At 37.1% G+C, this 16844-nt stretch overlaps 2 protein-coding genes and 1 long non-coding RNA gene across 4 annotated transcripts; 2 read left to right on the plus strand and 1 right to left on the minus strand.

Annotated features, from left to right (window-relative positions):
• The first annotated feature begins 1070 nt into the window (after positions 1–1070).
• On the plus strand, positions 1071–4517 carry LOC113278437. Of its 2 annotated transcripts, none has more exons than XR_003325521.1 (4): positions 1071–1294; positions 1446–1799; positions 2263–2567; positions 3824–4517. It is a non-coding gene; the product is annotated as an uncharacterized LOC113278437 (long non-coding RNA). The 2 variants fall into 2 exon arrangements; XR_003325522.1 differs by having other exon boundaries at positions 1446–1788.
• Positions 4518–5964: 1447 nt separating this feature from the next.
• Positions 5965–6813, plus strand: LOC113280509 (dnaJ homolog subfamily B member 5-like). Its single transcript, XM_026529125.1, has one exon. The coding sequence runs from the start codon at positions 5965–5967 to the stop codon at positions 6811–6813; it is 849 nt and encodes a 282-aa protein (XP_026384910.1).
• A 4161-nt stretch (positions 6814–10974) lies between these two features.
• LOC113284216 (trihelix transcription factor ASIL2-like) lies at positions 10975–12245 on the minus strand. Its single transcript, XM_026533629.1, has one exon. The coding sequence runs from the start codon at positions 12203–12205 to the stop codon at positions 11237–11239; it is 969 nt and encodes a 322-aa protein (XP_026389414.1). The 5' UTR covers positions 12206–12245; the 3' UTR covers positions 10975–11236.
• Positions 12246–16844: the final 4599 nt, after the last annotated feature.

Genomic DNA, 16844 nt, shown 5'->3' on the forward strand with positions numbered 1-16844 from the left:
ATACATGTCTATCACAATTCTTTGACGAAACTGTATCTAACCGGTCTAGCAATTCATCCATACTCGTACTAAAATCAATAACAAAGATGGAAAAAAAAATCATTATCATTCATTTTCATCCATACAAACTAAATCATCACTATCATTCATTTTAATCATACTAATTATCATTATAATTCATTATCATTCATCTCATACACTTATCATTCATTTTCATCCATACTCAATTCATCCATATTAAATTATCATACAAATTCCATATCATTCATTTTCATCGTATAACTAATCAAATTATCATACAAATTCGTTATCATTCATTTTCAAAATTATCACACATATTCATTATCATTCATTATCACAAAAATCAAAATTTCATTTCTATTCATCACACATAATCAAATTAAATCCCTAAAAAAATTTCGCAAATAATCAAATTAAACCATACACATATCATCTACATCATCTAAATAACAAATATCAATCATCAAATTCATTGAAATCGCACAAAAAAACAAAAATCATAAACTTTAAACCTAAAATTTAAATTTGTTACCTTGAATGATTTCGTGGATGGAATCGCGCCAAACCACCTTCAATCAATCACAAATCTGATGATGCACAAACCCACGAGAGGAATTTGTAAAACAACTTCTATAACTCAAGATCTCTGAGAAACAATTTTGGGAGAGAAAATGAACATTTTTTAGAAGAACTGTTAATGGAGGATAGGTCGAGTTTTCTCTGAATGTATCGAGTTTTCTCAACGCCGAACAGAGCGGCGCGTCAACTTAGCTGACTATGGTCAAACATCGCTTAGTTCGGCGTTACACAAACGTTCTACTGTTCGGCTTTTAACACCGAATTGTTAGGTGTTTCGCTGCTAGATTGGCCATCCCATAGGGGTTAGGAGGTTGCGCTATCTGACGTGGATGGCCAATTTAGCAGCTAAATATCTAGCCCATAGGACTAAGCCTTAGGATTCTGTAAAATTACCACACCAAACAGTTTTAGAGTTGTGGCGGCGCATAGCTACAGTTCTCCTTCCTTCACGATATTTTTCTTCTTTCTTCTTCAACACCACCACCACTATCATCTTCTATCATCTTCGGTACAACCACCATCACTACTTATAAATGTAACATGGGTTTTGTTTTTCATATACCCTGAAGGGAGGGAAAAGGAAAAAAAATGGTTGATTTGGATATTTGGTATGAGCAGAGTCGGAAATGGGAGTTTCATAGACATTCACCACCTCACAAATGTATATTTGCATTGCATTTGGATTACCAGAAAAGTAAGTATCAAAGATCTACTAATCATAGTTTCAAATTTAATTTTTAATGACTAATTTTAATTGATTAAAATTATGATGACTGACCTAGATCTTGAGTCTTTTCTTCTTTAGTCATACTTGTATCTATGTGTTTTGATTTTACTTTTTGTAGATATGGATTTCAGTCACCGAAACTCCTATTATGCATATATATCAAACCCGATGTGATTGAGAAGCCAGAGTTAATTATGTCATAAGAGGTGTATACAAGTCTGCAAATGGCCGAGAAACCAAATAGAGAGAGCATTGAAACTGCCTGGTCTCTTTGAAGAACTCACTGATCTTATCAGATTTCAGAATAAGAGGAAAAATGAAATTGCACTTTGGAGGGCACATGATAAAGATATGCGGGAGCTGTATGAATATCAAGCAGCTTCTGTGGAAATTGGTGCGGCTGCTTCCAATGCTGGAGTGCGCACAAGGATGACTGCTGCTTCAAGCCACTGCACTTTCAGGTGATAACTGAGTAAGTTACTTGAGCTTTGGGTTTTAAGTGTATGTTTTTGACATCTTGGTTTAGAGAAGGAACATGAAAACATGACCATTAGGTTGTCCTTGGTGTGAGAATAGCTGAGTTTCAATAATGACGTTCTGGAACTAATAGTTATATGTGAAGAGAGGTAACGAATGATATATATTCTTGTATGTGCGAATTGGTTTTCTGGTAATGGACGATTCAGAAGTTCAGCTACAGAACAGTTCAAATTGTTACGAACGAAGTGTATTCTGTTCAGGATGGCCATAGAAAACAATGTTGCATCGAGTTGTGTAGCATCTTGAATGTAACTGGATTTCTAACTAAGGTTGTTTGCTTTGATTGTGGCCCCGATTGCGCTATTTTTTGTTCAAAGATATCACTAAAAGTATTATTATCTACTTGAAATTATTCTGCGAACATATGTTCCATCATGACTTTTGTTACTGTGCAGAGACACATAATAACATGGACATGCAACAGACTCAAAATTACCTTACAATGGTTCTTCCTGAAATTGCGGTGCTGAAAGAAGCAAATGAACGGAGATCTAATTCTCGTTGAAAAGGCACAAGGACAGTGCTTGTGATGCTGATGATATAATAGATGAATTGTCGTACGGAACCTCTCCTTGCACCAATTGAAACAGCTTGAACTAGTAGTGGTTTTGCCTGATCCTCCAATTTCGTTTAAAGCCGGCTAAATAATTTGCAGATTTTTAAAGTTATCTGATTGCCATAATGACTTCTCCACTCATCAGTAAGTCCTGTTTTTCTCATTTTTGTTGATTTTTGTCTAAATTTTAGCTGTTCACCTGATTTTTGTGAAGTTGGTCACAGTATTGTTCATTGATATTACATTTTAGACTATCTAATAATAAAAATGTAAGCTAAAAGTTAGGCATTCCCAGACCGTTGTTTTGATGTAGATTAGACAATTTTGCTTCTTGTTATAGCCAGTTCTTGTATTACTCTCTAAGAATCTCTACTTTTATTATAGTCTTATTTTAGAGAATCCACAAGTATTTTTTCACAATGTGATTTGTTATAGTTTTCAACAATGCAGACCCCAAGTAACTATAGCTACGGCCATAATATTTTGCCATCGCTTTTTCCTTCGCCAGTCTCATGCAAAGAATGTTCTGTTTCAGGAGTATGTTCTTCTAATATGATTTCTGCTAGACTGCCACCTATTTTTTGTCTGATTGCATAAGACAGATGCCATGATATTATCTTTTGTTCCATCTGGAACGCAATCATAAAGTAGGCATTAGCTTAAACATACCATCTGCCAAGTTTCGTTTTATGTAGTTTATGATAGTTTAGGAATTGGTTTTGCAGTATTTATGTTTTTTCATGTAAAGAGCAATCTATTTAGAACAATAAGGCATAGCATGGTCTGGTGACAAAAACATTCATTATAAATCAAATCAATACTGCAATGTTCGAAAAGATGTTGAGGCGGTATGATGCTTTTTCTTTTGGCAAGGCTAGGCTGTGCCTGGTTGCAGGCTCAAGGCATTGCCTTACATTGCTAAAAGAAAATGCTAGAATAATAAGTAAATAAACATAACTAAAAATTTATACGAAACTAGCTAACAAATCAGCGTCTACCTCTAGTATCGTCAGCGTCGAATATGTCTTTCTTAAGTAGTATTTTAACTGCATAAAAAGAAAGACTCAACAAAGGCACCAAAGCATAGGTTGTAGACTTTTTAAAGCTTGTATGCGTGCACCTTAAACAAAATCCAAGCATCAAGGCGAAAAAGTATTGAAGCCCAAAAAGAGTTCTGTTTATGCCATGGAAATCGTATTAATATTATTACAATTCAAAAAGAATTATAGTTTTAAATCTCTTTAATGTTGTGAGTTTGACCCTAGCAAAACTACATGGTTGGACCTTTTCGAAAAGGTGTCGGGAGAAATTGTGGTAAACAGTTGTTGATGTGGGGAAATTCGTTTCTGGTATATTATGATAAATTTCAGTGCTTAACAACAGTGAAATTGGTTTTGCAGACCGTCACAACGGTTTGTATGCTCTTGGCAGGAAAGGTTGAAGAAAATCCTAGGCCACTGAAGGATGTTATTGTGGTTTCCTACAAAATTATTAACAAAAAGGACCCTGCGGCTGCCAAGAAAATCAAGCAGAAGGCTGGTGAAGCTTTATACTTGATTGTTTGTCATTCTATCAGATATCAACTCATTTAGCCTCACTTTTCTTGAATGCTGGCACTAAACTTCTACACGTCTGTGCTCCCAATGGTTCCAGTCTGTCTTTTGAATACATATACATAACTCGTCCTACCGTAAATTGCACATATGAGCCCCAGCTCTCATTGAATTTATTTGAAATCACTAATCAGACATAGGAATATGTGTTTCCACAGAACAAAGCCAATTTAATAATATCAGTTGCCTGGTTCTTTGTGTAAAATTTTCAAACCCAAGAAAAGTTCACAAAAAGAAAGGATATGATTTGCCTCCTTCACCATTGCCTGATTCTGCCACTTCATTAAGCTTTGTTCTCCCTTAGTAAAAGTTATTATTCTCCTACAGGCACGACCTTGAAGATGCTTGGCCTGATGAAGACGTAGAAGAAGATGGAGAAGAAGAGAAAAAAAGTGAAATTAGACTTTCTCCAATTTGTGGTTATTCTAGACATCCAATGCTCTTCCGTACTTTATTGTAGAATATGCGATAGCGAACTCAGATTTTCTTAAAGTTAAACTAAAAGTTTTAATTTATGTAGGCTACGATTGTCATCTCAGATTGTTTCGATAGTGTTTTTTTTTTAGAAAATTTTCATTTCTAAACAGTGTATAAATATATGTTGTTTTCTAAGTTAAACGCTCCTGTTTATGTGTACATTTACTACATTCAAACACTCCAGAGTCTTTGTTTCTCGTTTAAAGATGGTAAATTTACCACTCTTACCTCTCAATTTTTTTATTTCTCACTGTTCATGTCATTGGTATGTACGATCGCCGGAAGAATTCATTGTTGCACTACAGCGACGTCGATGAAACCTGTGATGTTATTAGATCAAAGGGTACTCAACCGGGAACCTGCCAGGATTTGTATAACAAAGAAGAGGAGGACAATTTTCAGTAATCATGTTTGTAGTCCAATGCTAGGCTATTCAACCGAACTTATTTCCTTTTCTTCGTTGTATTTTTTGTAAAATGGATTACCATTATAGAGCAAAAAAAAATATTTATGCATAATAGGGTTTGCAAATAGAAACTCTAAATTTTTGTATGTTTTCCACACTTGGCAAATTCGGGGATGTAGCTCAGATGGTAGAAAGCTCGCTTAGCATGCGAGAGGTATGGGGATCGATGCCCCACTTCTCCAACCTTCTTTTGACATTATTCACATTTTTTTCCCTTGTTGACAAACCTCATTTGCTTGGTGGCTTGGTGCATATGCTTACAACAAGATGCTGCTACAACTTTCTAAGGTTAGCTGGACTTGTCGAAAAATCGGTCGACTTACGAAAAATGCACTGCGTGATGTTCAATGTCAGAATGCACAGGAACATTTTTCTTTCCGAATTAGTGCTAATGTCCCACCTTCTTTCTAGAATGCCATTGGGAGCTCGTATCACTTACTGTTTTACTTCAAGAATGGAGACGGACAATGGGTCTTTGTTTGTTATGATAAACTCTGAGACCAGTGCTTGAATCCGATCATTGAGTGACCATGGATTGATTTTCGTCAGGAGGTCTTCGTTTGTTATGATACTAATCCAAGAGAAAGAACTTGTTTGCATCTTGTATTCTTGTGTCAAGAACTTGATCCTCGATCCCAAGAACCGAAGCTTTATGGAGCTCAGGCATGGGTCGTAAATCTTAAGTCGGGCCGAGTACGACCTCTAGCTAAGGCTTAAACTAAAGGAAACTAGCCAGCTTTCCTTTTTTTTATATGGAATTCTCTTTCGACTCTAACTTCTATAATTACTTGCATAGCTAAACTATAAATATGAGGGGTGTAGCAAATAAAGAAAATCACCTTTCATATTTTTTTGAAAGAAACCAAGGCAGCAGGAGGATTTTATTTGGAAACAACAAGACAAGAAAGAAAGAAAGCTGCAGCGTGATCGGAATTCAATCTCCCAAGTGCTGTTGTTCTTCTGTCAATCCCATTGAAAAGCAATCATGGAAGAAGCAGAAGCAATCATTGAAGACGCAGAAGTAAAATTCAACGAACGAGATTATTCTGGGGCGGTATGGTTAGCTGAGATGGCTCAAGATACATTTCCTAACCTCCACGGTATACAACAGTATGTGGCGGCTTATAGGGTTCATGTCGCTGCTTATGAAAGCGAAATAAAAACTATTGTTGCTAGTAGAACTAATGATCCTAATACTCCATGGAATCATAAGTTTTGCGAGGTCAGTATACCAGATTGGTACGGGGTGTTGGATATCTTGGATGGCGATGTCGATTGCGTTGATTCAGATATGATAAAGAAACAATACAAGAGAATGGCATTGTTACTTCATCCTGATAAAAACGGCTCGGTTGTTGCTGAGAGTGCGTTCAAACTTGTGCAAGAAGCAGTAGATGTTTTATCTGACCCTGACAAGAGAATGGGGTTTAATATCAAAAGAACTCGCTCTAGACCGATGCAGGAGCACCGGGCACAAACATCATCTGCATCAACATCTTATTCAAAACAAAAAACCTACACGAAACAGGATGCATCAACATCTTCAAAACAAAGAAACACCAAACCGGCCGCAAAAGAAAAAAACACGAAACCGGAGAAGACGAAACGACAGGATCCTGAACATGAAGCGGGGCATTCGACTTCTTATTATAATTATGACCCTCAAGATGCTTGGGGTGACGAAGAGGAAGAAGAAGGTGGAGAAGAAGGGAGAAAGAAAGGAATTAGACTTTGCCCAACTTGTGGTTATCCTCAGTATGTTCAGACTAACCAAAAAACGAGCTCTTCTGTACTCTCTTGCGGATCCTGCGAGAGGGAATTCATCTTTTTCTAAAAGTTAAATAATTAGCAGTGTTATATTTTGTTTGATTTTTAATTTATGTAGTGTACTGCAACTAATATGTGTTTTCAATATAACGAAAGAGTTTATTTAAAATTTTTGATTTCTGTTATTGCGCAAGTTAAACACTCCTCTTTCTGGAGTTGCACGCGCTGCGTATTGACACAAGTGTACTTGACAGAAGTTGCAGTGCACGTTAAGCTGATAGTGCAGTGTAGGTTAAGGTTTAACCAGATTTAGCACAGATTTTACCAGGAGAAGTCTCAAAATTTAGTGTTTGTTGTGTCGGGCCGTTTACGAGGTCTAGCCCAAGGCAGTATTATTGAATTAGGTTATATAGTACAACCGTATACGAGTATATATATATATATGAGGCAAGAAGAAAGGTGAAGCGCGATCATCGACATTCAATCTTCTGTCAATCGCATTGAAAAAGTAATCATGGAAGAAGAAGCTCAACACCTGAAAGAAGAAGCAGAAATCGAATTCAAAGCTTGCGATTTGGCTAGAGCATTATGGTTGGCTAACTTGGCTCAAGATATGAACCCTAACCTCCATGGTATACAACAGTATATTGCGGCTTATAAGGTGTTGCTGCTTACAAAAGCACCATAACTACTGCTTTTGCTTGTAAAACTAATGATAATAGTACAAATTTTACCCAGGTTAGAGTACCAGACTGGTACCGGGTGTTGGAAATCTCAGATGATGATTTGTTTGATGTCAGTATAGATACGATCAATGAACACTACAAAAGAATGGAATTGTTGGTTCATCCTGATGTAAATGATTCGATTGCTGCTGAGGGTGCTTTCAAACTCGTTCAAGACGCGTTAGATGTTTTATCTGACCCAGATATGAGAAAAGGGTTTGAGATCGAAAGAAACCGCTCTAGAGCACAGCTAACATCATCTGGACGAAACAAGGAAACGGCCGAGTTCTTGTTATGATGATGACCAGGACTCCAGGAGGAGGCTGAAGATACATGGCTTTTTGGAGAGGAGGAAGATGAAGACGAAGAGATAGAAAGTGAAACTAGACCTTGCCCAACTTGCAGTTATCCAGGTTATGTTCGGACTTGCAAAAAAGAGTGCTCTTCCTCGGTTTATTGCCGTAACTGCGACAGGATATTCATGTTTTCTTAAAAAAAGAGCTTAGAAGTGTTACAGTTTGTTCAAGTTTTAATATGAACTTTAATATGTAGTTTGCTTTTAAGGTTTTCTTTTGATCATCACTAATGTCGTCTCACTTTTCTTGAATTCTGATCTCTAAACAATGTATAAATACGTTGTTGCATGCGCTGCGTACTTGTGGTTTGAACCCAGTGACTGTTATCCAACACAAATTCAACAAGGAGAATATGTAAAGACTAAACCTGACGATACAACTACTCAGTTTCCAGTCAAATAAACACCTGCAAACAACTTATTCTCTATTACTGATGATAACTTTCAACAGAATATGAAGACCACGAGCCTTGGAAAGTCAACCTTGTCCATAAGCTTTTCCAAGCTGATGTTGCACTCATAATTCTATGTACTAGAATTTCAAGAATGTCGGATGACAAACTTGTTTGGACCCTGACAAAAATGGATCTTTCACGGTAACATCAGCTCATCCACCGGAAGACTCAAGAACTTGGAAATTACAATGTAAACTTAAAATTTAAGCTAGAGCCAAGGTATTCTTGTGCCAGTGAGGCAAACTGGAGGAGTGTGTTCCGCTTGTGTGCCATGTGTGGTCAGTATGTTGATTCTAGTATGTTGGTTAGATGGGAAGAATATCTAAACCAACTCCAGGATGTAGCTACAATTTCATCCAAGTTGAAGGATTTCAGGTTAAGAGCAACTTTTCTTAGACTACTGGGATACTTGGGTAAAACGGACTACTTCCAGTAATCTCAAACTCCCAACAAGTCCTTTGCTCATTCTACCATGTATAAACCACACAAGAGTTGAAGGATAGGACAAAATGTAATCAAATTGTATTCTGAAATCATCTTTCCAAACTACCCCAGAAACATTTAACCCCAATATTGTTGTGAATGGTACATTAAGTCCAACATTCTAAGTTTCTGTCCACACAATCATCCACAAGTTGAGTTCTGCAAATCATGAATCGTTTCCTTGAATTCATATCCTAGGAATTTTGGCTATGGCTACATATCAGGCAATCACACTCTACAGCTTCACTTCTGGTGTCTGATTTAATGAACAAGCCAGATTAAACTTTTGACGGATTAGAAAATCAACCTTATCCATAAACTTTTCCAAACTAAATACTAGAATTCCAAGAATGTCAAACGACAAACTTGTTTCGACCCTGACGAACTGTCAAGTAAGCTTATAACAAGAAGATTGAACTGAAGACTAATAGCCAGCTACATCCACCTTTCTTTATCATATCTGGACAAGAGGCAGGGCATTAGCCCATATCTACAATGGATCCTTCACTGTTAAGTCAGCATATCAGAAGATGATTGAAGTAAAGCTAATAGCTAGCTACATTCACTTGAAGATTGAAGAACTAGGAAATTACTATGAAAACTTAAAATTCCAGCTAGCGTAAAGCTATTCTTGTTGATTCTACTCGACTATTATTCTATGCTCACTTCTGCAACAGATGGGAAGAATACCTAAACCAACTCCAGGATGTAGCCACAATTTCATCCAGGTTTAAGCCTTCTTAGACTACTGGAATACTTGGGTAAAATGGAATATCGACTAAATGGAATATCGACTACTTCCAGTAATCTCGAACTCGCAACAAGTCCTTTGCTCATTCTACCATGTATTGCTCCCTATTGCATCTAGTCTTACTCAAGCAAGTAACGGCATAAGGGTTGAAGGTTAAGACAAAATGTATTCAAATCGTATTTTGCAATTATCTTCCCAAACTATCCCAGAAACATTTAACCCCTAAGGTGTCGTGAATGGTACATTAAGTCCAATGATACGCTGCGCGCTTGTGGCTTGAACCCAATAACAATTATCCAATAAAAAATCAACCATGAGAATACTCAAACTCGAGACTAAACCTGATAATACAACTACTCAGTTTCCAGCCAATAAAATCAAAGGCATAATTGTATAAGTAACAGTAAACTACGATAATAATTTTCAACACCTGCGAACAACTTATTCTCTACTACTGAAAATGACAGATTTAATAAATGAACCAAACCTTCAACAGATTGGAAAATCAACCTCGTCCACGGACTTTTCCAAACTGAAGTTGCAGCCAAAATTCTAAGTACTAGAACTCCAAGAATGTGAAATGACAAACTTGTTTGGAACCTAAAGAACTGTTAAGTCAGCCTATCACAAGAAGATTGAACTAAAGACTAATAGCCAGCTACATCTACCTGAAGATTCAAGAACTTTGAAATTACTACAGAAACCTAAAATTCCAGCTAGAGTAAAGCAATGTCCCTACCATTCTATGGAAGTGTATCACTGAAAATGTCCCTGCCAGTGATAGGTTAATGAGGCAAATTGGAGTGATTTCTACTTGTGCCATGTGTGGTTCGTATGTTGATTTTACTGAAGATATTCTTACGATCACTCTCCCAACAGATGGGAAGAACACCTATGCAACTCCAGGATGTAGCTACAATCTCATCCAGGTTGAAGGATTTCAGGTTAGATTAAGCCATCATAGACTACTGGAATATTTGGGTAAAACAGAATATGGACTATTTTCCAGTAATCTCGATCTCGCACAACAAGTCATTTGCTCATTCTACCATGTATAGCTCCATACCACGTTTAGTTTTACTCAAGCAAATAACGACACCAGGGTTGAAGGTTAAGACAATATGTACTCAAAATGTATTCTACAATCATCTTTCCAATTTATCCAAGAAACACTGAAATCCAATGGTGCAGTAACTGGTACATAAAGTCCAAAACTCTAAGTTTCTGTCCACACAATCATCCAAAAGTTGAGTTCCACAAATCATGAAATGATTCCCTGTATTTAAATCCTAGAAATTTGCTTATGGCAACATATCAGGCAATCATACACTATAGCCTATTTCATGTGAAAGCAGAATTCGTTTTTTCCCCAATCTCTTCATTCTTGATCATACATAGAACAATGAGATGACATAATGTAAGTCGATGATAATATGATTCAAAACAGAGGATTACACTATACAAAAATCACAATCATAATCTCATAAATATAATCTCTAATAATATATTTACAACCAACCAAACAAGTACGAGAATCAGTCAAGTCTTACTACATTCTGTTATCTAGTTATGTGGAATTCAACTATCATACTACCCATACCCACCTCATACAATTGTTTTCATTTTCACAACAAAATGACAAAACAGGCTTTTCTAGACTTACAATGCAGCAAGTATAGCTCAAAATAAACGAGTACGTACAACAACAGCAGCCATTCAATTCAGAATTGAAAACTCGAAAGAGAAAAGAAGAGTAAAGGATCAAACCCTAAGGACTCACCACCATTACTAGCAGACGACGAATGCTTTGGACGCTTCCTCTTCTCAACCTTAAGTTGTGCATCCATAAACATTTGCATCCTTTGAAACTCAATCTCTTTAGTAAACTCCATCCTTTGTTTCTCCAACTCCATCATTTGTTGTTGTTTCGAACACTCAATTCTCTCATACATTTCCCCAAACTTCACTACTGCTTTCGCCAATTCTCTGTACCCCTCTCCTACACCTCCTCCATCTTCCCCTCCCCCTCGCCGTTTCCTTCCTCCACTCCTTTCCAATTCCTCAGCCTCTTCTTCCACCTCCTCCTCTCTTCCCTCCTCATCTCCCTCACTATCATCATATTCATCCTCACCCTCACCCTCAGAACTATCACTATACTCACCCTCATCCAACCTCGCCTTCTTCGACATTCCACCACCAGAATACATAACAAGATTAGGGTTAGGGTTTTTCATACCAGGAGGTCTATAATGAATAGGTTGTGGAGACGATGAAGATGAAGCTAATTTCTTGTTAACAGGAGCAAAATTAGCTCCAATCAGTGAATGTAAACGCTCGAAAAATGGCCATTGAGATGGATTAGGTTTAGATTTCACAGATTTATACTTCTTTTTAATAGTATCGATTCGATTCTTACACTGAATATCTGTTCTTGAGAAATTCTTAATACCTTGTTTAACATGATAAATGTTTACTGAATCTGCAACTTCTTTCCAATCTTTTTGACGGAGATTTCCACGGTTTAGTTCGAGATATCGATTTCCCCAAGCTTCGATTAAGACTCCGGTTGCTCCTTCCGTCCAGCAATCTTCACGTCCGCCATAGGCGCTGCCGTTGTAGTGGTGGAAGGCGCGGGGATTGGTGGTGGTGGTGGTGGTGTGCGCCACCCCTTGGACCTTCTGGTTTTCCATTGGAATGAGAGTGAAGTGTTGTTTGATTTTTGGGGTTGAACCCCAGTAGGAAAGGAAGGGGCGGTATGCTGAGTCATGCATGGACTTGGAGGAAAAAGTCAACACGAGAAGCACTGTATGCCATGTAGATGTGGTCCATATCTGCCGGTACAACATCGTTTCCCCAATACCTGAATGTATCGTGTTTTACATATCATTTTTTGTATTTGGATTAGGGGTGCACATACCCTATCCATACCCGCCAAACCTATCCTACCCGCCAGTTTTTTAACCGTATCCTACCCTATCCACTATTTGGCGGGTAGGATGGCGGGTAAAGATTTTCTTAACCGCCAGTAAACGGGTAGGGTGGCGGGTATAGGCCATATCCTACCTACCCTACCTAGGGGTGCACATATCCTACCCATATCCGCCAACCTTACCCTACCCGCCAGTTTTTTAACCGTATCCTACCCTATCCATTATTTGGCGGGTAGGGTGGCGGGTAAAGGTTTTCTTAACCGCCAGTAAACGGATAGGGTGCGCGGGTATAGGCCATATCCTACCCACCCTACCCGTTGTGCAGCCCTAATTTGGATCCCTCGATATTTTTTTTATTTCTTTTTATTAAAAGAAAAGAAAGAAAAAGACATCTACAGTTAATAGACACTAAACAGAAGGCTGAGCCATTTTACGGGATAATGCAAGACAATATACGAAATCTAATACAGCAATAAGATAACTGAAACAAAGGTAAAAGCAAATATGTGTCGAGACAAAAATTGTTGCATCTAGACAAATAAGTATACATCCTCACTTGATCCAGTTTTAACAAAGAAAACTTCGATTCCGCCAACTTTCCAACAGCGTCACTACGACCATGATTACAGTAAACCATTGTTGAAGCCCCTTTCAAGACATGAGTATGTTGACGTATAATTCTCATAAATGAGCCATGCGAGACATACAAAGGTGCATCACTTCTCCAAGGAGCAGGATGACTAACAAAGATGAGCCAAGACCAGTTTTCTCAAAACAGAAGAGTGCCAAAAGACTGATTGGAGAAAATAATAAACAGAGTAGAAAATTCCTCGAAAAATTGTCGAGAAGAAGGAACAAACTGCTAAAACATCCACCAAAACCTCATATGATCAAAGACAGGCTTATTCTTACACCTATACCAAACATATACCAAACATATGAACTAACAACCCAAATGGTTGGTTGTGAATTGTGATAATACTTTCAATAACATTTGTTAAATGAAAAACTAAACCAAAATTAACTAGATTGATTAGATATCGTTCAGATCTTAAAATGGTTAGTAGGTGATGATGCTATTTCAAAAATCCTCGAGTAAAACTCATTTTTTTATACCTCTTTTTTTTCTTATCAATCCTAAAAAAAAATCAGAGTTAGAATTTGCAAAATAAACAAAATAAAATCAAAAGTTGACATATAAGTCTCAATTTCATCGCATTTCACAATAAATAAGATCAAAACAAGACATATAAATCTCAATTCCATCACATAATGCACAATGTTCTGAATTGTTTTTTTTGGTAAAGTTATAACACACAGTAGAAAAAATCACTACGTCAACAAATTAAGTTCTGACAAATTTTCTTTTAAAGCTACTTTAAAAAAAAGGATTGTGTTTGACATATATATCACCAGAACCTACGTCTTAATATGATTTGTGCAACCAGGATTGGAGCCATCGCAGTGTTAGGGTGTGCACTTGCAAAAAATAAAATCACTCATGGTGTTAAAATCTTTAAAAAGTAGCTTTATCATCTATCATCTCTCATTTGTTTTTTGTTTTTTTACAGATGTCTGCATTCTCTTTGTTAAAGATGATTTAGCTGAATGCAAGAGCTTTCTTAATATTACTGATATATTTAGTAAAGCCTCGACCAAATAATATATTTCGACAAATTTGAGATCTTTTTTAGTAAGAAGGTCCACCTTAAACATCAGAGAATGATGAAAAATTGTTATAAAAGAAAAGATCCAAAAGATCCATACCTAGAAGCTCCTTTCTTTATTCATAGATCCAAAATCAAATCTTTTGACTTAATAAAATGGAGCATAAAGCCCAAGAATGGGTGGGCAAAGTGCTTCCTCAGACAAGTAAAATGGTTTTAATAAAGTCAATTTTATCTAGTATACATGTTTTCCAGATGGATGTTTTGCGTTACTAGAAAAGGTTACCCATAAGATCAATGCAATTGGTGGGAAATATGTTAGAGCCTTGCTCGGTCGAACTCACAAGCGTTGCTTGAAAAAGCGGGGTCTAACACTACCCAATATTTTTCTTAGAAATCTGTATGAACTAACTCCGAAACACTTTCTAGAGAATGAACTAGACAGTCAGACTCAATCTAGGTAAAAGTATCTCAAGGAGTCAATATCTCTATCTTGTTTTGATTTACTCAAGCTAATAGAAATCAGCGAGTCTTTAATCAAACACAAGGAATAACTTGGACGGTACCAAAGACCAATGTCCAAGGATCAATCAATGACAATCAACAACCAAAGGTTGGATTATGCTAATTGATGATCTAAACGCACAACCTATATTATTTCAATTATAAAGATAAATCAATATAATGCGGAAACTGAAATAACACAGACACCAGAAATTTTGTTAACGAGGAAACCGCAAATGCAGAAAAAACCCGGGACCTAGTCCAGATTGAATACACACTGTATTAAGCCGCTACATACACTAGCCTACTCTAAGCTAACTTCGGATTGGACTGTAATTGAACCCCAATCAGTCTCCTACTGATCCAAGGTACAGTTGTACTCCCTACGCCTCTGATCCCAGCAGGATACTGCGCACTTGATTCTCTTAGTTGATCTCACCCACAACTAAGAATTGCTACGACCCAAAATCGCAGGCTTTAACAATAAACAAATTTTTCTCACACAGACAAGTCTATCAAAGGATCAATCTATCTTCCACGGAAAAACCCTAAAGTTTTTGTTCCGTCTTTTGATAATAATCAAGGTGAACAGGAACCAATTGATAATCCGAAACAAGATGTTGCGGAATCACAAACAATGAGACGAAGATGTTTGTGTTTACTTTTTATATCTTGCCTATCGGAGATATCAATCTCAAGCCAATCAATATGATTGTACTCGTACGATAGAAGATGCAAGATCAGATCACACAACTACGATAAAAGTAGTATCGGTCTGGCTTCACAATTCCAATGAAGTCTTCAAGTCGTTTAACCTGTTTTTAGAAGAAGAAAACCAAAGGTTAAAGGAGAACCGAATCTAGCATGCAAACTAGTAGCACAGGTAAGGTGTGGGGATTAGTTTTGCAAAGTTGCTAGATGTCCCCTTATATAGTCTTTCAAATCAGGGTTTTTCCTTGGTAACAAAGCAATCAATATCCACCGTTATATGAAAACCTGATTTAGATTCAAGCTAATATTTCTCAACAGTTATATCGAAAACTTAGCTTGTAATACACAAATGAAATGCACGCTTCTAGGTTTGTTAACCGTACCCAAACGTGTACATTGTTGGTTCAACAATAGTCAACCAAAAGGTTAGCCATATGAGCATTTCATATCAACCATGTTCTTCTTCACCATAACTATTTCAAATGACTCAATTGAACTAGTTAGAGAGTTGTTCAATTGCAAGGAAATCTTATGTAACTACACAAGACACAATTGAAGCAAAGATGATTTGATTCACTCAAATCGGTTCATGAACTTTTATATCCACGGTTTGCAAATAGCATTCCGTAGTCTTTTTAAGTTTAAGTTCAGAAAACATCTTTAGATATATAACCTTCTCAAGTTCGCACACTAGGTTCGCGGACTTAAGAAATCGGGCAGAGTTTATAAACTCCAGCAGAAAATCTCGACAAAAGACCTTCCGCCGGTTCGCGGACTGGTATTCACGCAACTAGTTTGCCAACTCCAGCAGAATTTCTTGGGATGAGAAGTTCGGCAGTTCGCGGACTGGGTTCGGACTTGGCAACAAGCCATTCTTCCGGTTTCTCTTGATCAACAAAGTTCGAAAACTTTGGTTCAAGGAATAGGATTTATACATAATTGTGTTTCCACAACAATTTTTATGTCCACCATTGGTTATGTAATCTAAACTCTCATTCCAATCATTGAAACATTCTTAGAGGACGTTATATAGTTGTTACACCATTTCTCGTCAAATCAATTTTCAAAGTGATTGAAAAATATCATGACTTTCGTCACTAGGTAAAGATAAAGTTGGTCGAAGCGAAAATCTTACCAACACATATTTCGAGATATAGATAGGCGAGGTATACTCGGCTCGAAATACCAAATGTGCATAATCATAGTCTGTATATATAGCATACGACTTTTTGTCTCAAAGAGTAGGAGATAGAATAGATAGATTTTTGAGTGACTGATAAGTTCAAGTCTCCACATACCTTTTTGTCGAGAAGTTCCACCGGTTCCTTGAGTAGATATTCGTCTTGTATGATGAATACCCATGGAGTCCTTGAGCTCAACTACACTTACTATCATAGTCCGAGACTTAGCTATAGTAGACTATTAATCAAGACTTATAGTTTTTATCACTAACATTGACAAACATGCTTGAGATAGCAACGCATGCGAGTTCGACCGAGCAATGTTCTAACAATCTC

Source organism: Papaver somniferum, chromosome 5 (genome assembly GCF_003573695.1).
Source record: "Papaver somniferum cultivar HN1 chromosome 5, ASM357369v1, whole genome shotgun sequence".
Classification (NCBI taxonomy): Eukaryota; Viridiplantae; Streptophyta; class Magnoliopsida; order Ranunculales; family Papaveraceae; genus Papaver; species Papaver somniferum.